General features: G+C 39.0%; 2 protein-coding genes and 1 long non-coding RNA gene across 7 annotated transcripts in view; 1 reads left to right on the top strand and 2 right to left on the bottom strand.

The window, feature by feature from the left end:
- Positions 1-15,440, top strand: part of EIF2AK4 (eukaryotic translation initiation factor 2 alpha kinase 4) — a 37,776-nt gene extending 22,336 nt beyond the window's left edge. For 2 of the 5 annotated variants that reach the window (XM_015631036.3, XM_015631034.3), the window contains 15 exons: positions 31-199; positions 689-805; positions 1,228-1,293; positions 1,825-1,995; positions 2,585-2,719; positions 2,832-2,939; positions 3,666-3,794; positions 5,079-5,165; positions 6,449-6,561; positions 8,115-8,173; positions 9,272-9,369; positions 11,349-11,417; positions 12,049-12,093; positions 13,238-13,362; positions 14,567-15,440. In XM_015631036.3, the coding sequence (XP_015486522.3) occupies positions 31-199; positions 689-805; positions 1,228-1,293; positions 1,825-1,995; positions 2,585-2,719; positions 2,832-2,939; positions 3,666-3,794; positions 5,079-5,165; positions 6,449-6,561; positions 8,115-8,173; positions 9,272-9,369; positions 11,349-11,417; positions 12,049-12,093; positions 13,238-13,362; positions 14,567-14,621 (1,546 nt within the window). In that variant the 3' untranslated portion in view covers positions 14,622-15,440. Of the gene's footprint in view, positions 1-30; positions 200-688; positions 806-1,227; positions 1,294-1,824; positions 1,996-2,584; positions 2,720-2,831; positions 2,940-3,665; positions 3,795-5,078; positions 5,166-5,384; positions 5,465-6,448; positions 6,562-8,114; positions 8,174-9,271; positions 9,370-11,348; positions 11,418-12,048; positions 12,094-13,237; positions 13,363-14,566 lie in introns of those variants that run through there. The other 3 variants (XM_015631037.3, XM_015631038.3, XM_033514883.1) reach the window with 3 other exon arrangements.
- LOC117244512 lies at positions 10,420-13,244 on the bottom strand. Its single transcript, XR_004497725.1, has 2 exons — positions 12,721-13,244; positions 10,420-11,381 (listed from the first exon to the last, which is right to left on the bottom strand). It is a non-coding gene; the product is annotated as an uncharacterized LOC117244512 (long non-coding RNA).
- Positions 15,441-16,260: 820 nt separating the features above from the next.
- Positions 16,261-19,382, bottom strand: SRP14 (signal recognition particle 14). The gene is made up of 5 exons (XM_015631039.3): positions 19,261-19,382; positions 18,761-18,833; positions 17,997-18,109; positions 17,432-17,464; positions 16,261-17,090 (listed from the first exon to the last, which is right to left on the bottom strand). Exons 1-5 carry the CDS (start codon positions 19,282-19,284, stop codon positions 17,001-17,003), a joined length of 333 nt encoding a protein of 110 aa, XP_015486525.1. The 5' UTR covers positions 19,285-19,382; the 3' UTR covers positions 16,261-17,000.
- Between the last annotated feature and the right edge of the window lie 4,833 nt (positions 19,383-24,215).

The following is a 24,215-nucleotide window of genomic DNA, read 5'->3' as shown; positions in this document are numbered from 1 at the left end:
GGCTGATTCATTCTTCAATATTTCCTTTAGATACTGTATAGAGCGAGTTTTCAGACCTCGGAAGTTAGACCGCTGTCATCCCAAAGAGCTCCTAGAATGTGCATTTGACATCATTACATCTACTGGAAATAGCTTTTTGCCTATAGCAGAAACAATTTATGCCATTTCAGAAATCATTCAAGAGTTTTCAGTGCTACAGGTAGATTCTCTAATCAGCACCTTTCCTTTCTTTTCCACACAAAATTTAAATTTATCTAAATATCTAGTTTGACATGTTGTAAAAGGATACTCTAACCAGTACAGAACTATTTTCACATTTAATCTATAGTCACTTATAGAACACTGTCATAAAAAACCTGTTTCCTAGGTAAACTTAAATGAAGCATAGGTTTATGTGCAAAGGAAATATTAACTGAATCCTTTACAGTATTATTTACCATTGAAATAATGTCTTCTGTCAGACAAGAAGTGATTACTGTAGAATGGGACAAGGGTTGCCATTCTCTGGTTAGAGATGAAAATTAAGGTAGTGAAAGAAGAGGTTTGAAGTTAATTTTGAACTATTATTAAATGTTTAGGAAGACTTTGTTTTATGGGGGTTGGTTTTTTTAAGAAAACAGAATGGAAGTAAAACTTGGTTTTTTCATGTTTTCTTTTTTTTCATTTTTCTTCATTTATGCTTTGCTAGGAAAGAAACTACGGTATTTATCTGAACCACACTGCCTTACTCAAAGCCATACTTTTGCACTGTGGGATACCAGAGGACAAACTCAATCAGGTCTACATCATTCTCTATGATGCTGTGGTAAGGCATTAGTTATTAATGTAACCTCTGTGATCATGGCTGTAGAGTATTCTATTTTGTGGAGCTGTCTCTAAAAACTATTAACAGCCCATTGCCAGCATGACCAGGAGTATACTCTTGATACATAAAAAGGCTAGCTGCCTTTGGGCTGTAAGCATAGATTAATTACTTTCTTCTTGTTTCTGAATTGGGATGGTTTATGATTCCTGAATGTGTATTTATGAGAGAATTATTCAGCTGTATAATTAAGAACTGACAGGCTAGTCAATAAAAATGTTAAAAAAATTAAATGTGAAATGTATTTTAATATCAGTTAGGTCTTTTCTACTTTATAAGCACACAATACAGGTGAAGTTACTTTGAATAATTACAATAATGCATTAAACACAACCAAATGCTGTTTTAATCTGTTTTTATTGTAGACTGAAAAGCTAACTAAAAGAGAAGTAGAAGCCAAGTTCTGTAATCTTTCTCTCACATCAGCTAGTGTAAGTGATCTTAATTCAGTTAATTTCCCTGTAATTTGTAATTAGTCAGTAATATTTTATTTTTTTGTCATTTAATCAACCAGAGTAAGAAAAATAACCTGTTACACATGCTGTTCAGAATAGGTCAGTCTCTTTGCAAGTGGTCTGGCTTTGTTCTCTGTTCTCTCTGGCAGCCAATATTGCAGCTTCTTTAAGCATGTTTCACAGGCTGTGGAAACTAATAAAGGGTAAATGGAATACTCTAGAGGGGTATTTAATAAAGAAAACTGAGAGAAACTTTAAAAAAAAATTATCTGCAAATATTGAATGTGCATAGAGTTGAAGTTAACTTCTGGATAGTCTGAGACTTGTCTCTGTTCTTTTGCTCAACTTCACTAGGTAAAAACAGCCTGCTAGACAGAACAAACAAAAAAGGCAAGATGTTTTACTCCAGATATAAAGTCAGATATTTTCCTTCCTTTTAGATGGGACATATTATGAATGTTGTCTGTGTTGCTATGTATGCTTATAATTTTATTTTTTTGGTTTTAGCTTTCTCGACTCTATAAATTCATTGAGCAGAAGGGAGAAGCAAGTAATGTATTTCCATTTCTAAACACAATGATAAAACAAAAGCCAAGTGTCACTCAGCTGTTGAAGCATGGCATGAAGGATTTAGAGGAAATCATAGGTTTATTAAAGCAACTGGGAATAAAACTTCAGGTTTGTAAAATGCTCTGCTAATAAATTAATGGGATTACAGGCTGCTGGGCCTTGCAATATGCCAGGAAATAAAGATATTTTATAATAGAAAAAGCACACACAAGTGTCTTTTGATGGCAAATAATAGTACTGGCATTGATATTCTTCCTTTGTGTTCTTTTTTTTTTTTTTTTTAAATTAAAGATGCATTATAAAAATAAGACCTCTTCCAGTCAGAAGTCTCTGGCTTAAATTCTGTATAATGACACTAAGACTGTTGTCTTTCCCCAGCCAAGACTGAAGGCATTACTTAGAGTGAAAAGAGGGATTTTAATAAATTTTGAACAAACTAAATATTTTAAAATACAGAAATCTAATGACTGCTAAAGGCCTCCACCTTCCTTGAAGCTTGCTATTTGGGTTTTGTGCTGCAGGTTTATTGGGATGCTGTAAGATTAAAGCACCATTTCTTTATTTTTCGCTGTATTTTAAATTTTTGGAGCTAAGGAATGTTTCCATATGTATTCCTTATGTAAAAACAGTGTTTTAAATCCATGCTGCTAACAGGAAATTAGTTATATATATGCACATGTTTGTTTTTATTTTACAGATCTCTATCAATCTGGGACTAGTTTACAAAATACAGCAGCACAATGGTATTATCTTTCAGTTCATAGCATACATCAAAAGAAGACAAAGAACTGTTCCTGAAATCCTTGCTGCAGGAGGCAGATATGATCATCTGGTATGTGCTCATCTCTTCTAGTAAATTTGGAATTCTTTTTAACCCTTGAGAAAAATGATATTTTGCCAAGATAAATATCTGGTCTTCCATTCTGTTTTTTTCTTGTTTTGAGATTCCACAGTTTAGAGGGCCACAGACAGTAGGACCAGTTCCTTCAGCTGTTGGAGTCAGCATAGCTATAGATAAAATAACTGCTGCTGTTTCCAGTGTGGAGGATTCTGTAAGTCTCTTTCTTGGGAAGTGGGGAATTTTTTTGCTTCTGACAGTTCAGTAACCTAATTGTAGGTAGAGATGGACAAAAAATAACATGTTCAGATGTGTTCCCAAACAATACCATACTGAAAGAGAAGGCAGACATCAAGATGACCTGTTTTCTTTTGTGTTTCTCTACACAGAACTATTTATTAAATGAGAATGACAGGAAGACAGGCTTACACCATTGTATTTTGAATTTAAATGGGATGTTTTTCATAGCCTGTGTATTCTTTCAGATGGAAGAGTACAACTGTGTGTATTTAGTGTATTTTTCCCCTACTGCTTCTCCCCTTATCAAAGTATAGAAGATAGGGATGGAAATAAACTTTAAGAATATTGACTACAGCATCACAAATCTTCACTTGGCCATGAAATGTGTATTTTATTATCTTTTCTCTGTAAGAATGAATTAACATTGCTAAGGAGAGTGGGAAGGAAAGTAGGCTGGGATACTTGGCAGGCTGAGGCCCTGGAGGTGCTTTACATTGAAGATTGAGCTCCAGTGACTTTCAGGTGGACTTTGGTGGATTGTAGCTCTCAAAAAGAGGTGGATCTAATCCCTTTTTGGTTTTTTAGCTTGATGCATTTTGACAAATGTTAGAATATTTGTCCATCTTTCTTACTTCAACTGCCTTGTGAGGTGAAAGGTGTTATTGTCACTAATATTGTCTCGATTTTACTTTCCCTTCAGGTTTCTGTCAGCTCTTGTGACCTGCTGGTTGTAAGTGTTGGTCAGATGTCAATGGGTAGAGCTATCAACATTGTTCAGAAATTCTGGACTGCAGGAATTCCAGCTGAAATAATGTATGACTGGTCCCAGGTAGAATTTTTATCTCCATGTGTTATCTGTCTTCTTGTTCTCCAAGATCAATGCAATGAAACCATACTATTTTTGGGTATTTTTCTGGTTTTATGGAGATAGACTCGTAATACTGAGCATGTAGGGTGCTATTCAGACAAAATAATGTCAAGAAAGTCTCACTGGCCTTGCAGCATTCTTCCAGATTATTTAAAAGTGTGAAGGAAGATTCCTCCTATTAATAAATATAATACTTAAAGGGGATACATCAAGAATAGAACCAAGTTTTAAACAACCACATATCTGAAGACACTCAGGTGCAGAGGAAATATTGATATTATTCTACTGTTAGAAATACAGTTTGGCAAACTGAGCTACTGGATGGGACCCTATTTTAGTCCTTGAAGAGAAAGATCTGTAGTAGGAGGGGAAGAGAGTGGCAAGCTGAGTTGTGCCCTTTTCTGTCCAGCTGAAACCAAACAGAGCTGTAGCCAGCACTACACTGGAGTGTAGGGAGCTACATGGCAACACTGAAATCCCTTTTAGAGGTGGTGGCACTTATGTAAGGATTGAGTCTGCTTAACCTTCACGTGTCCCAGATCATGACTAACAAGAGAAACTCTGCAGTTGCCCCTTCCATGTGCTGCAGGGTACGAAGTTTTGAGCTCATTCAGTTCATTGTCTGACTTTTTTGTAATTTTTTGCCATTGCATTTCCAACAGTGTCCATCCCTTGGGACTGAAAAAAAATCCAGATTATATACTTTTCCTATGATCACCTAGGCTGGAGTTTCTTGGTTTGAGGTTGTTTTGATTCATAAGGAATGAAGATTTGGGTAGTTCTTGCCTCTGTCTAATGCTGTCCTGCAACCCAGTGCTGATTAAGTCAGCATAGCCTTGGTTTTATTGGAACCCAGCTGGAGTCAGCTTTCGTGGCAGACCTCCAGCCATGCAGGACTGAAAGCTGCAGGCAGCAGGGTGGTGACTGCACATTTTTGCAGCTACTTAGACTCTACACTTCTAGGTATAGGTAGTCCTTCTATGTGGGAACTTGGGCTGCAGGACCTAGGCATTCTCTCTAAGTGTAGACTCAGATTTCAATTTTAGCAAGCATTGGGTGGATAAATGTATGCACAATGAAGTTTCACCTACTCAAGTTGTTAATAAAGCTTTTCTCTCTCTGAAGCTGTGACTGTTGCATATCAAGTTACTTTAATTAAAGACAGGAGACTGTGGTTAATTAATTGGTGATTTTATAATCTGTCAAATTAGTGTCCCATAACCTCTTATTTTGTTCATACTTTAGTCCCAGGAAGAACTGCAGGAATACTGCAGATGCTCAGGGATTACATATGTGGCTCTGGTGTCAGAGAAAGAAGGAAGTCATGTGAAGGTAAGCATGGGACCTTTATGGTGGTGGATGCTTTATGGTGTTTCAGATTTGTACTATGTTGTTCTACTTTTTTTAAGGTCATTATTAATATGATATAAATTATACTTAAGTGGAGTTGAGATAAGTACAGTTTTGGTCGTTAAGTTGTAGAAATGTTGTTCTGAAGAATTTTAACATTTCTAACATTTTTTTATCCCTGCATAACACTGTTATTCACAGACCTCCTTCCCTCTAGGAAAGTCCAAAAACTAGTGCAAACATTGCTTGACAGTGCCATGGATGGTTTAACATGGAAAAAGGTTTCTCTTGTCTCTTGATTTCTTTAAATCGACAAAATGAATTAGTTGACTTTGCAGTTGGCACCTTTTCATGTTACAAAACAAATACAACTAAAATGTAAATCTGAAAAAAATTGGTGTAGTTCCAACAGACAGAACCACACTCTTCACCTCTGTAAACTCAGATTAGGACGCAAAGACTGGACTGTTTCACAACATGAACGTACTGTGTACTTCTTCTGTACTCTGCAGCCTGTGGTTCTGGTACCTCTGGTTTTTTGAAGTTAAAAGTTTTTTAAAGTGTTCTGGATCACTAGAGAAAACATTATTATTATTTGAATAAAGATTAATTCTTTGAAAAAAATACTAGCCATTTCACAACATATGGCAAGGACAGCCAATGTGACTTACTAAAATATTTTTAACTTCTTATTCATTCTGTTACTGTAACAGCAATAATTGCAAGAATAAGTAAATCTTGATGATGACAATGTGATATTTCAAAGTCCTCCACAGGCCTATTATAGAGTGTTCTTTTAAATATTGCAGCAAAACCAAGAAAGGAGATGTTAATGAGGTGAATGGTGTTGTTACTGATTAAGCTCTTGCCAATAAAGATGGTGCAGATTCCTAAGTTTTGAATGTTTGAGTTAACTCTTGCAAATTGAAAGGCAAGCCTTATTCTAATATAATTGCTTAACTAAAAATACTAAAAATACTGTTTTTACAATTATAAACCATTCTGTTTAGAACTTAATTATCACATATTAAATGCAGGGAGCCAAGCTACGCTTTGGGAATGCAGAATAAATTGGTAGTTGGCTGAAAAAAAATCTAATCAAATATTTAATTGGCAGTGATTGATTGGTAATGATAATAGCTTCCTACCTTTGACTCTTTCACCTTTAATGGGTGAAACAGTTTGGTTTTGATTAAGTTTGAGAAGTTTATTTGTATGCCATTTTAAGAATCAACAATCTTAAGAACCATTGAACTACATCATAGGTGAAATCCTTTGAGAAAGACAGGCAGACGGAGAAAAGGATTTTAGAATCTGACTTAGTAGATCACCTGATCCAGAAACTGAAAATGAAAATCGGTGATGAAAGATGTAATAGGTAAGTAGCACAATGTGTCAGTAATGTGAATGGTCAAAATCAGAAATGAATATATGTTTGCATGTGCTCAGTTAAACCTTAATTTTATTTGGTAAAGAAATTGCTGAATTTCTTTTAAGGGGAAAAGAAAGCAAAAGGCTTTGTTATAGAATTGTAGAAATTGTTACAGAATTGTAAGAAAGAAACTGATTACCCTAGCTGCTGCTACATTCACACATGCATAGTGCTTCACAAATTAAAAGTCCACACATTTATCTCAGTTATCAGAGAAGCTAGAGTAGCAGTAGTGTTTGGCTGTTTGCAAGTCCCTGTTACTGAGCAAAAGTCCATTACATTTGTGTACTGTGTAATCAAAATACTAAAGCAACAAATCCCTTTCGTTCTGAGGCACTATTGGTACGGTGAAATGAGGGTGTAACTGTTGCACTTCTGTATGCTGTGCTGGCACAAGTGAAAGTAACGCCTGGCAAAGACTTGAGGTACACAGGAGAACCCCTTCATCCTGTCTTCACTGAAATTATTATTTATTGTCACCAGTGGAAGTTAGTACAGAAGTGACAGGGGAGACTAGTCATTCCTGTGTGCTCAAGCAGTACAGCTGTTACTTACACATAGGCCCTGTAAGTCTGTAATCATTCATGCATCTAACTATATTTATATGTGTGTACGTATATATATGTCTGCATTGGCAGCAGGAATAGACATGCATTAGTCACACAAAGTAGAATTCAGAAATTTAACAGAATTGCCATCCAGTTTTTCTGACTAGGCTTAATAATAAAAGAAATCATAAGTTTTGAAATGCTGAAATGAAGCAGTAGCTTATACAAGCAGTGTATGTCTCCTGCAACCCACCTCTTGTTCTCCTTTTTCTGGTCTCAGCCAGTCTCTGTATTTAACTTTGCAACTAATCTGATCCTGAGGTGCTTTCTGATCTACTAGAAGCTGTGAAAGAAAAATATTCTTTCAAAAACTTACCTTATTTCTAAATCCTGAAAACAGAATAGAGAAACCCTTGCATGGTACCACTAAACAGAGACATGCAATAGCTGATTGTAATAGTGCTGGCAAATTTCTCTTTGAATGAATTCCTGAATGTGGAAAGTAAAGGTATCCAAACTAATTACTGAAGACTTCTTTGAATATGTGTACTTTTAAGTATAAATACTACTTTTATACTTCAGCATTATGTCACAGAAACCTGTGAGAAACAGATTAAATTATTAATTCAGAGAGAATACTCTCACAGTATATTTTTGTATTAGGATATAAATCACTCTTGCATGATAGGGAGGACATTTCTTGTATCCACAGCAAGCACTGCTTCTAGACCTGACTTTTTAATGCAATTCTGTATGGTTTCCTCTCAATTCCTGAATAGAATTGATTCATGTTAACAAATGTGTATTGGGGAGTATCCACAAACTTCTTTATCTATTGGAACTAAGTTTAAATATGTATGATAATCTGAAACTACTGTCTTATTACAGTATTTGTTTATAATTGTAAATCTGTTTCCTTAACTGTCTTTGGTTTTGTTTTGTTTTTTTTAGAGAAACCACAGATAATCTTTCAATGCAAAATCAAAAAGGATCATTTACTAATATTTCAGGTATTTAATCTCTAATTATAGAACATACAAACTGTTCCTCTTTCTGCTCAAGAATTATTTTGTAGGAAAATATTACCAAAGGCAAAGTAAGAAAATGTTTTATAGCAGAGCTCTGATTAGAGGCACTTCCTCTTAATCTCAGACATTGTTCCAAATGATTCAAAACGGAATTTTTCTCCAGACTAAGTGCTCAGACCAATGGAGAGAATATTCTTTGTAGAAACATTCATTGACACAGTAATACAAGTGGCTGGGAAAGCCAAAACTCGCAAATCTTTCATAGCTGAGGAGAAATTTAAATGTCATCTTGATGAAAAATAACTTGACCTGTGATAGTTAGCATATTGAGATCTGTTTACATTGACTTACCAAAAAAAATCTACAAATAACATTTTTTCCAAATGAAAATGCCTTTACATTTCTAGCTATAGATTTGCATTCCTTATTCTGATAATACAATTTTTTATATAAAGAATAATATTAAGTGCTTACTGTGTGGCTAAAGTTTGGCATTTTTGATACATGTTTTACTGAGCACTGATCCCATGCGTGGTGGTGGTGATTTTTAGAGAAACACTTCACAAGTGCACACTTTTATATAATAGGGAGGGAGAGAGGCCATGTTGAACTTGGAGGGGTTTGTGTGTGTGACTACCAGAAGTGGAAATCCAGATTTCAAAACAAGCCATTTCAAATTTTAATTATTATTTGGGGAAGCTGGGGCTTATTGTTCTGCTGTGGGACCAAGCACTGAATAGTTGCCTCATTCTTGTCATGGCTTTTCTTTGCTTACTATTAGGTGCACTGCATTTCATTGTAGAATTATGCAAGTCATTTAGAACCTTTTCTTCATTTCAGGCAACAGTGATATAAAATACCAAATTTCTTAGTCTTAACAATCAGTCCTTCAGAGTCATAACTGAGTGTTTGAGAATTTATGTGCATGTCTCATTATCCTGTCAGATCTTGGAGGTTTTCAGCAGCTTTTTAATCAGTACTACACTGATTTTCATTTATTAATATTTGTGAATTTTCTGTTTGTTGATACTTGTTGTATAAAGAAATACTATAAACTAAAATGATGTGTTTGCATTTTAGGTGTGTTTGAATCACATGGAACTCTTGTAGTGCCTAACGTTAGTGTTATAGCTCCTGAAAAATTATCTGCCAGTGCCAGGCGTCGTCAAGAAATTCAGGTACACACCCATCAAATAAGTATTCAGAAGTGATCCCTAGAAGTTAAGGAATGGTAGAATTCATACTTTCTATTACCAGCTAACTAAAACTAATTCATCCTTTTTGTTCTTTATTCATAAAATAGACCTGGAACAACACAAATGGTTGAAGGCAAAGACCACCCTTTTTAACAGTTTGGATGCTAAGGATTATCTGTGACATTTTTGGCTCAGCTATCATTGTGCATATATATTAGAAATCCTACTTTTCTAGGAACTATGGTTCTGGAACTTCCTTTTTCTTCCTCCCTAAATGCTATTAAAGGTTGTCATGGTTTAACCCCAGCCAGCAGCCAAGCCCCACACAGCCACTCGCTCACTCCCTCACCAGTGTTAGCAGGGAGAGAATCAGAAGGGTAAAAGCCAGAAAACCCTTGGATTGAGAAAAAGACAGGGAAAGCAAAAGCTGTGCAGACCAGCAAAGCAAAACAAGGAATGAATTCAGTGCTTCCCATGGGCAGGCAGGTGTTCAGCCATCCCCAGGAGAGCAGGGCCCCCTCACCTGTAATGGTGAATGGGGAGACAAACGCCTTCACTTCAAATTCTCCCCCTTCTTCCTTTTTCCCCTCACTGTATATACTGAGCATGATGTCACATGGTCTGGAATGTTCCTTTGGTCAGCTGGGGTCACCTGCCCTGGCTGTGTCACCTCCCAGCCTCTCAGTCACCCTCAGCTTCCTCACCAGTATGGGCATAAAAAAACCAACAAGGCCTTGGCTCTATGTATTATCAAACAAGTTACATTCTTTAAAAGAACTAGTCTATGCAGCAGTGGGGGAAGACGTTGGAAAATTCTTTTAACTTCAATACAATAGTGTTTGATCCCCACATCTGTGGCTAACAGTCTTGTACCAACTATTGCTTCCTTACTTAACTTTATCAGTGATTAACTGCTCAGCAGTAACAAAAGCATCTGTTATCAATCCTGTGCTCAGCAAATGTCCAAAACATAGCCCCATACCAGATTTGTGAAGAAAGCTAACTCTACACCAGACAAAACCAGCACAAAGGTGCAAGTTCATCTTACTTTTAATCTATAGTATGTTTGTAAAAGACACTTTTTGTATTTTATTTCATTGTCTCAAACTAAAGGCCTAAGAAAAAATTACAGGTTTTTAAAAACAAACAAAAAACCCCTACAGTTCTGCCTAAAACATGATACTATAGTAATGTAGAAAACATTCAGTGATGCTAGAAACAAATGTCGGTTTTCTTGTTTAGCATTACTAGCCTCAACATATTTAGAGTACATGGTAAAACAGAACTGTAATCTTATCCCCTTTTCAGTCCAAACTTGGGTGTGCAACAAAAAAATCTCGCAATTAACAATTCTTAGAGCCCAAATAAAGAAGTGGATGTAACTCTGAGCTAAACAAACTTACTGTTTTTAGGTTTTGAATATGTAAAAGCAACATTTCCAAGGTACAAAAGACAACATAATGCAAGGCTGCAACTACATTTGTAAAGTGCTACCTTGGCAGGACTAGTAGCTTGCTCTGAAAAAAGGTGTTATAAGGCATGACCCCTATTTTGGTTTGGTGTTCAAAAGCCATCCTCCTCCTTTAGCTGGAGGTGATTCACTGCATCCAGTCACAGGTTCTCAGGTTCCTTTAAAAGTTACCTAACACCAGAAACAGAGGGCAGTTTTCAATTGTTATACAAGCATCCACATGGTTCTGTCTGCTTTAGCACCATGCCAGTATTACCAAGTGTGTACCATTGCTGCAAGTGTCTCAGCCCCAGTCTCCTTCATCTCTGCTCATCATGGATTATTGTGAAATTTTTACTGAAAGTTACATTAAACATTTGTTTAAATCTTATGTAGTTCTATGTCTTCTTAGAAGCAGCCTCTTTTGTTCTCATTTATGCAATATTAAATTAATGCTTCTAAACAGTGTCACACAAGCAATATTTTACTTTTGCCCATCTTTTGTTCCCAGGTACAAACAAGACTTCAGACATTCGTTTCTAGCCTGCAACAGAAAACAAGTGAGATTGAGATTTTAGCAGTAAGTATTTGGCAGAAGCCTGAATTAATTCCAAATTGTTAATTGCAGTGGATGATGTCAATCCTGTCTGGAACAAATTGCCAGTTGCCTCATTTTAGCAATAACTTAATGAATCAAACTTTATTAAATTTAAATAAAGGGTTAAATAAGACCCCTGCTCTGTTTCTCTGATACTTGAAAAGTATCTCAAATTGTGTGTATGGGATAGTTGCATGCAATAAAATTTAACAAGCATTTAGTTGTAAGCTCTTAAGCTGTAATTACACCAGCTACTGTGGTAGGTGTAACACCTTGCTCCTGGCTATATTTAGACTTTCATTTAAGCCAACACAACTCTTGTTTGTATATAGCTTTTAGACTTCATTGGCCATGACACAAAGAACTTTAAAATGGTGTATCCTTCTCAGGAAACATAACTGCCTATTTGCCTGCACCTATGTGCCACTTCCCATAGTGGAATCTGTCATGAATCGTTAAAAAGGTTTTAATAATTTTGAACTAAGTTCCCAGTTTTAACAGCATGAGTGCTTCTCTGAAAATCAAAAAGTCTGACTCCCTTCAGCATAGCTCATCTCAAGTTGGCAAACTGGTAACAGAACTGCTAAGTATTGATTTCTTGATACTCTTACAGGTTGATCTGCCAAAAGCAACTGTGATACACTTCTTATCATTAGAGGTAAGCAATTAAGTATTGTTGTTAGAACTCTAACTGAACACAATAGATGATAAATTCTGTTCCAAATTAAGTGAAATGTAAAATACACCCATTCTAGATTTCTCTTTCAAGTTTGAATTAGGCTAAAAACTTAAAAGGATTTACCCAGGGAGCTTGACTGAGAAAAATCTTTTTGTCAAATGTTCAAGTTACACAAGACAGGACTAGGAAGTTCTAATCCAAAGCTCTGAGTTTCCCCCAAGAATAGTTATCTAAAATTAAATCAACTCCTCTTTTTCAGAAACCAATAAGCATTAATAGCAGTTTTAACAAAGGTGTTCCTTGAAGCTGTTAATGAAGGAGAACCCAAAATACAGAGGCAATTGTTTCAAGTACAGTAGCTGAAGCATCCCTTAGTGAAGCGAAGATATAAAGGGGATGTATATTATATCGACACCTTTAACAACTCAGGAACTGGTCAATGATGCAAGAAAGATGAAAACACCAAAGACAAAGCTTTCATCTTTTCTCCAATGACAGTGCTAACTTGAGAGAGATGGATGGAGGGATGGATACCTCTCCACCCCCTAAAAAAAACCCAAAGTCAAGAACGGCATCTTACTGGAAGTCCATTTAGTACTTTCATACCTTTTATCTGCTGCTCTGAAGCAGTGCTTGTCTGGTAATCAAAACCCAGTGAAAGGTTTCAAAACATTTTCAAAATACTCTGTTCATCCAGTCTATATAAATCATGGAGGTAGTTTACACCTTTTAATTAAAAAAATAAAAAATAAAAAAATTAAATGCATATGCACATGATCAGCTGGCATCATTCACTTTTGATGACCAGTTATTACTGGTCATCAAAACATCACAGTTATTGTATTCTCTCCAGCATTGCCAAGCTCACACAGCCCTTTTTATTGCTTATGCCTTTTTAGCACTGAAATGTGTTAAGAAATTGATTGCTAAATTAACATTTTTTCTTAAAAAAAAATTAAATCAAGTTGCCATGTGTTGTTGACATTCATCATGTTTGAAACTGTTCAATTAAAGAGCATTGGCATTACACAGTATTCAGAAGGCTGCATACTACTGGGAGAAGTATTTCCTTCACAAAAGAATATAAGACTGGCATAGTTCCCTATCAATTTTTTTTCCATAGCTTGATGGAGATAGACAAGCCTTTGATGCTACTGTGAGACAACTGATGTCACGATGGCCCAAGCAGAGATCTTCCTATTTACAAGCAATTTGTGATGAAATTTACAGTCTCAAAATGGAAAAGAGGTAAATTTGTTATGCTCTTATGGGTATATGAAGTACCGCAGTTGTTTCTGTATTCAAACTAAAAGATACGCTGCTCCTAACTTGTCTTCCGCTTTCCCCTCTCTCTGAGGCAAAAAGAAATACTCAGGAAATGTGTATAGTTCCTTCAAAACTACAGGACTGGTCACCAACCCTCACTTACAGATAAAATGTTAAATACTTCATTATTGTAAGTCTTTTCAAGAAGCTCTAGCATGTATTGCCACTTTTATCTCATGTGCTGCTGTGTTAATAAAAATAAATAGCAGACAGCTATGTACAGTCAGGTGTCCTGCTATACACAGTACACATACTTCTATATATGTAAATATACATGTATATATAATATATACATCTATACTGCTACATAAAAGCTCTCTTTGATGAGAGGCATGCAGCTTGTCTTTCAGAATTCATGAGCACATTTAATTCCTCCTGCTTTGAAATAATACAATGGCAGTCAGGCACAGGTGGGAGAGTGCCCAGTTTCATGCAAGTGTGATGGATGCTCTCCCAACATATACATAGTAAAGCCCATTTCTGTTTTCTAAGCACAGAAACATTTATGTTCAACTCATAATCTCCCATAGAATCCAGCTGGATTCTGGCAAGGCTGATGCAGATAATCTGGACGCATCCAGTATGACCAGTTTTAAACCGAACCACTTGAGGCCTGGGTATTTATGCCTAATTATGGGTTTAATTTAATTTTTTTTTGTTCCACTTGAAGTTACTTAACCTTTAAATAAGACTAAAACTTTGGTTCCTTTTTCTTAGATGCACTAAAATTGCTCCAGGTTTGCTGTTTACTAAGGCAGCTACATATCAAGTGAAGTATTTTTTTTTCTTTATGGGGCTTGCAAGGCTGTGAGCAACAGAACCCAAATAATACTCCATACAATGCTGGGTATTAATGTAATACAGTCCCTGACTATCTTCCTACCCCATTTGGGGCTTGAGCACTACCTAGCCATAAGCCTTTAGATCACTGAAGTGAAAACTGAACAGGCAAGATCAATGGAAAGAGGATGAGGAGAAAATTGCAATCACAGCCAAACAAACTAAAACTTACCGATTTTCTACTAAATCTTTGCAGCAGTCTTATTGTGAGGATTTGTCACAGGAATTGCAGCATTTAAACCTGCAGTTTCAAAATTTTAAAATTGTTTTTTCTTTCCCTCTGCAGGGTTCCTGCACTTATCCTGTACAGTTACCGAGATGAATACAAAGTTTTGTTTTAGTACTTAAAGCATCTTTCATGGGATGCTTCTACAAATGGACAACAGTGTTTTGTCAGAAGGAATTTCAAAAAGCTGTAATAATGCAAGACAGGCAACTAGTGCCTTTTTCTGCTTTTTCTGTGTCCAAATTGCATTTCATGTATAATAACTGTCCTGATTCTGGCCAGGAGAGGGTTAAGATTTGCTGTAGCTAGGAGGGGTGGCCAGGACCCAGAGGTTCATTTGCACCACCTCAGGCCATTGCTGGGGGCCTTCCAGGCAGGCACAGTGTGACAGAGGGAGCAGTTGGGGTGTGTTGTTTCTGTGGACTCGTTCACCTGTCCTGGACCTTCTGCCACTGGTATTGTTGCTGTTACTGGTTTATCTCACTGCTGTTTCCAGTAAATTTATACCTCAACCTGTGCTCTTTACCTTCTGTGTCTCCCAGCCACCAGCAGGGGAGGGGGTAGTGAGTGGCACATGGATTCAAATGGAGCACTAAACTAGAGAATGACATTCCTAAACCATGACAAATACAAAACTAAATGCTTTCAAAATGTGGAAGTAATTGTTTTATAGGCAATTAAGGAGCAAGTCTGACTATAGCCACAGCTAGACATTACCATGTAATTCTTGCCCCTTATGCTACATCAATCAGCTGTACAGATGTAAAACTTTTTTTTAAATAGTTTCAAAATGCCTTTTATGCAACAGTAGTACTGCAACAAGCAATGTCAGTTCTAGAATTATGAAATAATGAATTACCTTTAACAAGTTGTTTTAAACATTTTTGAGGAGTTTTTATGTAATAAAAACTGCTGAGCCTTATTGAAATACTCATTATGAGCCTTTTGTGTTTCATTTTTGGTTTGGATTTTTAACCTAATGTTTTAATTTATGTATCAAATATGGTAGACTTCAGGCTGAGAGTTGTTACAAGCCCGTGCTTGTCCTGTCTGTACTTTTGCATTGAAATCAAGCAGCAGCTTCTGTGAGATCAACACCTGATAAAAGAAAAACACTTGTTTCAGACCTGCAGAATCTAAACCAGACTTTGAAGAGAAACATAAGCTGCATGTGCTTGGGGCATAACCAAAGTTTTAAACTAACTTATTTTACCCGAGTCATCAGACAAAGTTTGAGTCTAAAGTCAGAGTAATGATGGAAGTATTATAATTGCCTTCTTGAAGCTGAACTGTAACACAACCCCATCTGGAAAAATGATGCTGAGAAACTGATTTACAGCAGCCATAGTTAACTGTGTATTTCACATCAAAACACTGGATGAATATGCAGAAATGTTAAGGATTTTTGGAAACACGCTGGTGTTTACCCTCCTTCCCCACTCGGTACCTTTTGTTTAAATAACTTAAACTTTTTTCTTTCTCTAACTCAAACAATTGCTATTTGTAGGTTTTTTTAAATTACATTAATAAATACCTACTTACTTCTTCTACCCTTTCTTGTAGCAAAGAAGAAGGCAAAGTTAAAACATGTGTAGGTAACTTGCAAGACAAACAAAAAAACTTCTGAGAAATGTGAAGGTTCTAACAGCAATGTCCAAAGCAGCAGCAGCATAAGCAGCCAATCCTAAAGGCACAGATAACTGTGCCATTCCTAGCAATTCACCAAGACAAGTCAAATCAGTCATTACACCAAATCAATTTTTCATTATGTTTAATAGGAGCAATTACATGTTTACTTTTTACATCTGCTCATATGAAGGAGGGAAAATTCAGATCCCTAAAGATCCTGAACAATGATATTTTTTAAAAAAAGTTTAGGTGACATGAGCATTTTTAAGCCATGTCTGAAGGGAACATGATGCAGAGTCCTACCCTCCCCCCACCCTGAACCCAGGTCAGAACAGCTGGATTAGCATGGAGTGAAGGCTCTGCAGGAACTCCAGCACTTTGCTGGCTGCCTTGGGGATATCTGCACTGTGTCATGTAGACATGGCCCTCAGATTAAGAAAGAAACAGGAAAGCAGCTGTTCCTGATAATATGGTGGCACCTGCTTTCCCTAGAACTACTGAGGCTCATCTATAAACCTGGGCATCTGTCACTGAGGCTGCTGCACCAGTCTTGTTTTGCTTCTGGTACGGTGCATTTCTCTTACCCTGTGCTACCCCCCAGACAGGTTTTACACTGCAGAGTAAAACCCAGCAGTGTAAGTACAAACCAGCTGAGTGTAAAGCTATTTCAGTATAATGCTGTACATACTCCTGCCATACAACAACCCAAAGAAAGCACCTCTGCTCTCAGTTTAAACAAAAGTACTGATCACATCCCAGTATCCTGCTGGAAGGAAAGCCAAAGACAAGTGGTAACTCAAAAAGAAATGGACTTTGCTTTGAGCAAGGGTCAAGTCTATTATAGTGCTAGTGACACACCATCCCATCACTGTGTTGCTTTACTCTTCTTGGCCTTGCTTTTCTTGTCTTTCTTCTTCAAACCATCCATGTTAGCTCTTAGCAAATTTGAATATGCCTGAAAGAACAATTAGAACCTTTTAAAAGAACTCCAAATACTTAAATGACAATACACAAGAGGTAACATTTTATGTATTACTAATGGCCAGTTATCTGCCTTTTTCCAGAGAACCATGCTCTTACACCCTGCACCAGGAAAATACTGTTTCTAAACCAATGTACAAGGTTAGGTAAAATAAAACAGGATTTTTTAAAAAACAGATTAAGATAAATGGGTAGTCTAAGTTACTTTCTGTGGCAGTTCAGCACAGAATCAACCTGTTCACAGGTGTCCAGTGCTTCCAACAGACCACATCTACTGCTTATGGAAAAGGAGGATAAAAGCCATACAAAACTTACCATCTGGAATTTATTTACTTCCTTTGAGCTCACCTACAAAAGTAATACTGGAGGTTAACCATGAAAACTCTGGTTTCTATTACAAACAAAGTATCAGAACGTTTACCCATCAGTTAGCATCTGGTCTTTTTAGCAGGAGTTGGATCAACTTACCACATTCAGTGGTCAATGTGCTGTACTGGCACATCACAGGACTTCACTGATTTAGAAAACTGAAAACAGTCCTTGATTAACAAAACCCTCTACAGGCCATTCATCCTTAAGTCAATGTTTTCAAATGGGAAGAATGTGAAAAAGCATTCAAAGAAAGGTTTGATTCACTTGGGCCATAAATTGCTGCAGCTCAAATCAGCAGCTCTTTCTCCAAGTAACATTTTTCCTTGTGTCATATCACAGAGCAGAGATAAAGTCAGCTAAAGCCTTTTCCAATCCCCCATTCAAAGTAAATACACATCAGGTTTTCAACTTTCAGTTAACATTTTCTCAAGTTTCACTTAAAATATGGAGCACTAAATCAAAAACACACAGAGGCACTAATCTTTCTAACCTAAAATTTGTCACTTACCACTGTGCTAATTTTCTTCTTTCCATCAGTTGCTCTTAGGAGACACTTATTGTCTGCTGGTTCAAAACTTTCTACATGGCCTTTGCGTGGAACTGGCTTTGTTCGGCCATCATCTGTATTGAAAAAGAATTTTTATTCTTACTTCATTAAAATCTACAGATGCCTTCTGATGTGAGATGTTAAGAACGGCTCATGAGCAGATCTGTAAAACACCGGGAATTTTAGGCCAGCTGAACTAACACTGCTGCCAAATTGCTTTTACTCCAGAACCCCAGAAGGATCTGTTCTGTAAACTGCATCTGCCAGAAGAAATGGAAGTAAATCCTCCCTCAAGGTGCTGTATGCCCCGCCTGCTCATGCTTTAAATGCACGTCTGCCTGCTGGCTCCTGCCTCGAAACATTGCTTCTCTAGTAGTGCCAGCTAGCCAGGAACCAGAGGAACATGAACACGCAAAAACAACATCAAAACTCTCCTTTTACAGAAAACTAACGGTTTTCACTTACTGTTTGACAATCAGAAAGTCCCAGTATTTCCTGCAGTTTGAAGTACAATTTTACTCAAAGGTTATTAATACTAATAGTACTAGTAAATACACTAATAAATGTAGGGGTAATACATTAGTGCTCCAGCTGACGGGTTTGTCCCTATGGCCGCTCTTGTCTCCAGATACCCTAGATTACAACTGTATTGCTTAAAATACCTGACGACAGCAGTCAGATTTATAGGAACACCTCTTTAATCCAGTAACAGACTCCAAACTTACATTTCTTCAGCGTTATGAAAACGCTCCCGGAAGTCCTGCACTTCTGGAAGAGCCTGGTGAGCTCCGTCAAGAACTGCAAGAGAAAGAGACGCGCCCGTGGCTGGGGGCCCCACACGAGCTCCGAGCTCCTCTCCCCGCGCCGCGCCGGCCCGGGCTCTCTGCCCCCCGCGGGAGGCAGCACCGAGGGAAGACCAACTCTCGGCTTTCCCCACGCTCAAGCTGCAGGACACGAAGTCCCAGCCGGGGGCGGCCCGGCCCGCGGTTCTGTCTCCGAACACGAGCTCTGAGTCCCCGCACATTCCGAGGCCCCGGCGCTTTTGCCTCGCTGAGACAGAGTACCCTGGGACCGGACCGTTCCCCTCCCCCGCAGTGGCTCCTCCACCGCCGGAGCCAGCGTCGCCGCAGGGCTTTGCGGGCCCTCCCTCTGTCTTTCTTTCCCTCGCTCTCTCCGCGGCGGCACACGGGGCAGGGCCCATTCCCGGCGGGCCGCGGCCCCGTACCTGCTCGCTCTCCAGCAGCACCATCCTGCTCTGCTCCGGAAGGGCCGCGCGCGCATGCGCAGCGCGGGGAGAGCCACGTCAGCGGCGCGGGGTGGGAGGGCCCGGGGCGGCCCCGCCCCAGCTCCCGCCCCTGCTCCAGCTCCCGCTGCCGGGCCGAGCGCGATTCCAGCCGCCCCGCCCGCTCCCGGAGCCCGGAGACCGCGTTCTCTGGCCCACGAGGGGCGGTGTCCGTGCCCAGGCACCGGGAGCCGCTCGCCGGCCGCTCCTGGGAGTGGGCCGTCGCGCCCTGTGAGGCGGGACTGGTGCAAAGGGCCCCGCTGAGCGTGGCTGGCGGTGAAGGGCGGGATGTGAGACTAAACGAACCAGACTCCTGGATCTGTGCAAAAACAGCAGAGGGGAAACCTGCGCTTGGCGGGGCCGAGAGGGCACTCCACAGCCCTGGCACTTGAAGCTCCTGAGGGGTGGATTCTGTAGTGGGAGTTCTCCGTCAGGCCCGCGACAGTCGGTGCAGGAGTGCACAGCAGGATCACGTGGCCTAGCGCCTTTTCGTGTTTATCACTAGGAAAATAGATACGTTTTTTTCCTCCACGGCCTTAACAAAAGTGGAAGATAATGCCTTACAGATTAAAAGGAAAAACAGCTCTCAGACTGATAGGTGCTTGAGTCCCTGAGGAATCAATACTGTTCATTTATGAGCTCTGGCCTACGTTCTAGACAGAACTGAAACACCTTGCATTATCGTTCTCATGGTGCGGTGGTTGTGTCGTATATGAAACAACACGTGATTATCAGAAAGCCTAGTCACTCCTAAAGTCCTTTTTAGAGTCCACAGTTACTCGCTGTCCTTTTGCAGGTTCGGCGGGAGGCAGTAGAGGGTGCTGTGATTGCACACACAGAAATGAAGCTGCCTGAAGAACAAGGAAACAAATACCCAAGAAGCAGGTCATTGCAACACGGTCATGGTTTATGAAAATCTACCAGCTTATTAAGGTGACTCCATTACGTTAGAGTCAGGGGAATTGTAGAGAGCCACCACTACTTTCCCGCATCGTGCGACTGTAGCATCCTCCTGATGCTTTTGCATTTAATATTATTTGCAGTTGAGGAGGAATGACTTAAGTAAATTAAATTCCATTGTTTCTCATGGCATTAAAAATCTCATTAAAAAGGAGAAATATGTTATCGAAACCTTCTGAAAACAGGCGTTCTCAGGGGACTCCATCAGTGCTGTGGTTGGAAGTACTGATAGGCCAAAGCCCTGTAGAAGTGTAGGAAGCGATGGTCCCTGCCCTGCCAGCCTGCAGTCAGTGGGCACAGCAAGCGAAGATGGGTGGATGCATGGAGTCATTGCTGACACATACTTCCTCTAACCCTGGCTGGTTGCTGGAGAAGTAACACACTCCTGACTACAAGAGGTTGTTTTGTCAGAAATCAGAGTAGGGTTGTGTTTTCAAGAGAGCCCTGAACATGGACAATGTTGCAGGTTTTTATAGGCAACTTGTGAAAGAAGAGCAGAAATGGAAAAACTAAAACAATTGCAACATACTCCCCCTTGGAAACTACCATGGTCACAGGCACTGGAAGGCAGAAGTACATTTCCACTCGTGCTTGCCAAAAGAGAAGATGGGTGGTCTCATAGCTGAAACAAAGGGACTACAACTCTCACCTGAATTCTGACTGTTGCCTTCACCAGAGTAGTCTTGAGTTGCCATAAACTGCTTTCCTAACTTCTCTGTGCCATAGCTCTTCTTTATAAAGGTGGAGAAGCATAATATGTAGTCATTCTCTTAAACCTCTGACACAATAAAAAGCATCAATGCCTGTGGGAAGGACACCACAGGGATTTTTTCCCTTAGTCTCCCTGCTCTGTTTGGTTGCTGAGGCGTACCTTCGGGATGCTGCGGCCACAGTGGTGCCCATCTCGATGCAGCCGAGGTGGCAGTAGCAGTGTAGGTGCCACATCAGAGACTCTCTACAAAGATACAGGGCATCCACCTCTCCAGGCAGATTCTTTGCAGGAATCTGTGACACTAAAGCTCTGGTTCTGCTGTGTGCTGGAAGAAGGGACAAAGAGGAAACTGCTGTGAAGAGCTCCAGAGTTGCATGAAGGTTATGTTTTTCAAATCTGTTGTTTTATCAGCAATTTTTTGGAAAATATATTTGTCTCACTGCTAATAAAAGAAGTGGCTCAACTGAACTGCTCAATTTCTTTGCACAAGAAAGAAGGAGGATTTTTTTTTCTTTTGCATGTGTGTTAGCTTATCTTCCTGATCTTGAAATTGTTTTTCAAGCCAGAATGTCACAATTTAATTGGGGGAGAAGCCTTAATCACAACTTGCAAACAAGGTGAAAATGGAACATTTTTAACGATTCCTTTCCAAAAAATAGATGGAGCAGGGGAATGCTGACATTGCTTTACTTTTGCCAAAGGCTGCCAACACTCTGAGGGAATAAGCTATTCAGCTGGCTAAAAAGTGCTGAACAAACACTGAAGGAGCTAAAGGGATACTCCCAATCATGATATACTCGCTTTTCACTCTATCTCCTGTCCCAGTCTGATGTCTTTCCCCTCACCCCATGCCCTCACAAAAAAAAAAAAAAAAAAAAAAAAAAAAAGAAAAATAGAAAAAATAGAAAAACAGACAAAAGGAAAAAAAATGAAAAAATAAGAAAAGGCAGGTTGGATTAAAACAGTAGCAAGAGGAATTGGTGGATTCTGAGAGTTGGCAGGGGTATTAGTATTTTGTAACCTGATCTGTCATGTGACCAGGGGCAGGCAATAAAAATAAGTCTCCTACCAGCCCTCCTGTTTGCTCAACTTTATTATATGGTGTCAGTGGAGAACTACTTTTTTTTCTTTCTTTCTTTTTTTGGCAAAAATTTAGCAAATGAAGCCACCTGAATCATTAAATCCTGAAGGAAATCTGGCAGAGGACTGGAGGAGGTTGTTGCTGTGCTTCCAAGTTTTCCTGGAAGCAAGCATGTACTGAAGAGAAAAGGAGAAGGTGAAATCTCTCCTAAATGTGGTGGGAGGGGCAGGAAGCAGAAAAACAAAACTATTAGAAGTAAATTAAATTCTTGATCAGCCTTAGTAGAGGTTGGCAAAGATTTATTTGAATTAGCCAGCAAATATTACTACTCGTTATGGACTAGCACACACACATATTCAGCTGCTGCACACCACAGTGAGCAGAAATGTAATAACATACTGTAAATTACAGTTTGCTCACCACAGTGCTCGAGATGAGTTAATAACAGATAATGGCCCACAATTCACAAGTGGATCATTCTGGTAACTCTCTTTGATCTGTAAGTTCAAGAATACCACGTCAAAGTATAACTATGCACAGGAAAAAGTCAGAGTTAGGGCAAAATCCCAGTAACTGCCTCCCCCCCTTTACAAGTCTATCATTAGCACTGTAAAAACAGAGATGCACACCTCACTGCCTTACTGGCCTCACCAGATCTTAGATTAATAGGCAAAGGAAAAGCCTTCTAGAGCCAACATTTAACAGAGGCTGGTTGGGCAGAAAGACTATTAACCCTGGAATAGCTACCAAAACATCCCTAAGCCCTGTGCCAGGGGAGTAAAGAAGAAAAGTTTTAACAAGAGGAAGAAACAGTTACTCTTTTTGTTTGGTATGAGGTAGATTTCCAACAAAGCAATCAGTTGGTTAAATTTGCACCAGTGAATGTCAGTCCTGAGGTTGGGTCTTAACCTGCTTTATAAGAGAAAAGAAATAAAAGGCATCCAAGGGGACAATGTTCAGAGACCTGTTGATCAATATAGATACGGAGGCACAATCAGTGTTATTCACCTCATCAGCTGATAACCCCGAAAAAGAGAAAGAATCTGAATACCTTATAGATTCCAACAGAGAACAAAAATGCATTTTAGAAAGATCTTTCTGAGACCACATTATGCCACCAGAAAGCTGCTGAGTGAGAAGCTTTTCCTGGCAAGAAGGCCAACTTCCAAAGAGAAGATCTCCTCAAGAAAGAGGTTCCTTATGTCTTAGGGACCAATTCATTTACCCTAAGCTCTTCCCTAAGCATTTCTGTTCATTTTAGTGAATCCCTCCTTTAATTTAATATTATGTCATATTTACACATAATGAGTTTCAAGATAGGTTAATTGTAACCTTGAGTTCAACAGACTTACTTTCATTGTGTAATAGCAATGTTAACAGTGATTTATATTTTGTGAGGGAGACCAGGAAATAGATATGGATACCTTTCTTAAAACTCTAATGCACCACATTACTATTGCAGTGCAAATTGAAGCCTATCTGAGTGAGACACAAAAAGTCTGCTTGTTGGAAAAGGCCTACATGGTTTTGAAGTGTTATCCAGATTTTAGAAACTTTCCCTGTCAAGGAAGATAAAGGATGTATATTTACTATATTATCAAGTGTCTCACACATGCTTGAAGTGGTTTTGTGACAAGCCCTCATCTCACAAAAAATGTGGGGGAAAAGGCTGGAAGAAAAGCGCAGATGCAGAGTTGTTTGTCTGTACAAGTGATGGTGTCATCTGTGCTCTCTAAGGAGACCCTGCAATGGCATGTATGTCCTGAATCCATGAATAATGCTGAATCACTCAACACACTTCTGGGAACAATAAAATTAAAGAGCCAATTGATTTAACTCCCAAAGTGTGAAGAAGCGCCTAGGAACAAGAATCAATGTGTCATCATATGTATTTAGTTTGAAAGACAGAGCAAGCAAAAGACAATCTCACATACCCCCAAATCCAATGCAAAACACTGGAGGAAAGTGGTCAGATAAAAAAGGAGAGGGGTGCAATATGAACATCCATGTTCATCAAAACACGTGTTTTGGTTGGTCCTGGTAACTTTCAGCTGCGAGCAGAGCAGAGTGTAAGAACAGCCTGTTCTGAAGGAGTGCACCTGCGAGGTGACACAGCTGAGCTGTCCTGCCTGTCCCCTCCTCCTC

This window comes from Parus major, chromosome 5 (assembly GCF_001522545.3).
Source record: "Parus major isolate Abel chromosome 5, Parus_major1.1, whole genome shotgun sequence".
Classification (NCBI taxonomy): domain Eukaryota; kingdom Metazoa; phylum Chordata; class Aves; order Passeriformes; family Paridae; genus Parus; species Parus major.
The sequence above is the reverse complement of the archived record's forward strand: the minus strand, read 5'-3'. Positions and strand labels throughout refer to the sequence as shown.

What these genes read in the sequence shown, in the direction of transcription:
- SRP14 (XM_015631039.3), bottom strand. Translation starts at nt 19,284, where the DNA reads ATGGTGCTGCTGGAGAGCGAGCAG. An exon ending in TTTCATAACGCTGAAGAAAT is followed by an intron (nt 18,110 to 18,760) that starts GTAAGTTTGGAG and finishes TTTTCAATACAG; the next exon opens with ATGATGGCCGAACAAAGCCA. An exon ending in AAGTAAATAAATTCCAGATG is followed by an intron (nt 17,091 to 17,431) that starts GTAAGTTTTGTA and finishes TTGTTCTTTCAG; the next exon opens with GCATATTCAAATTTGCTAAG.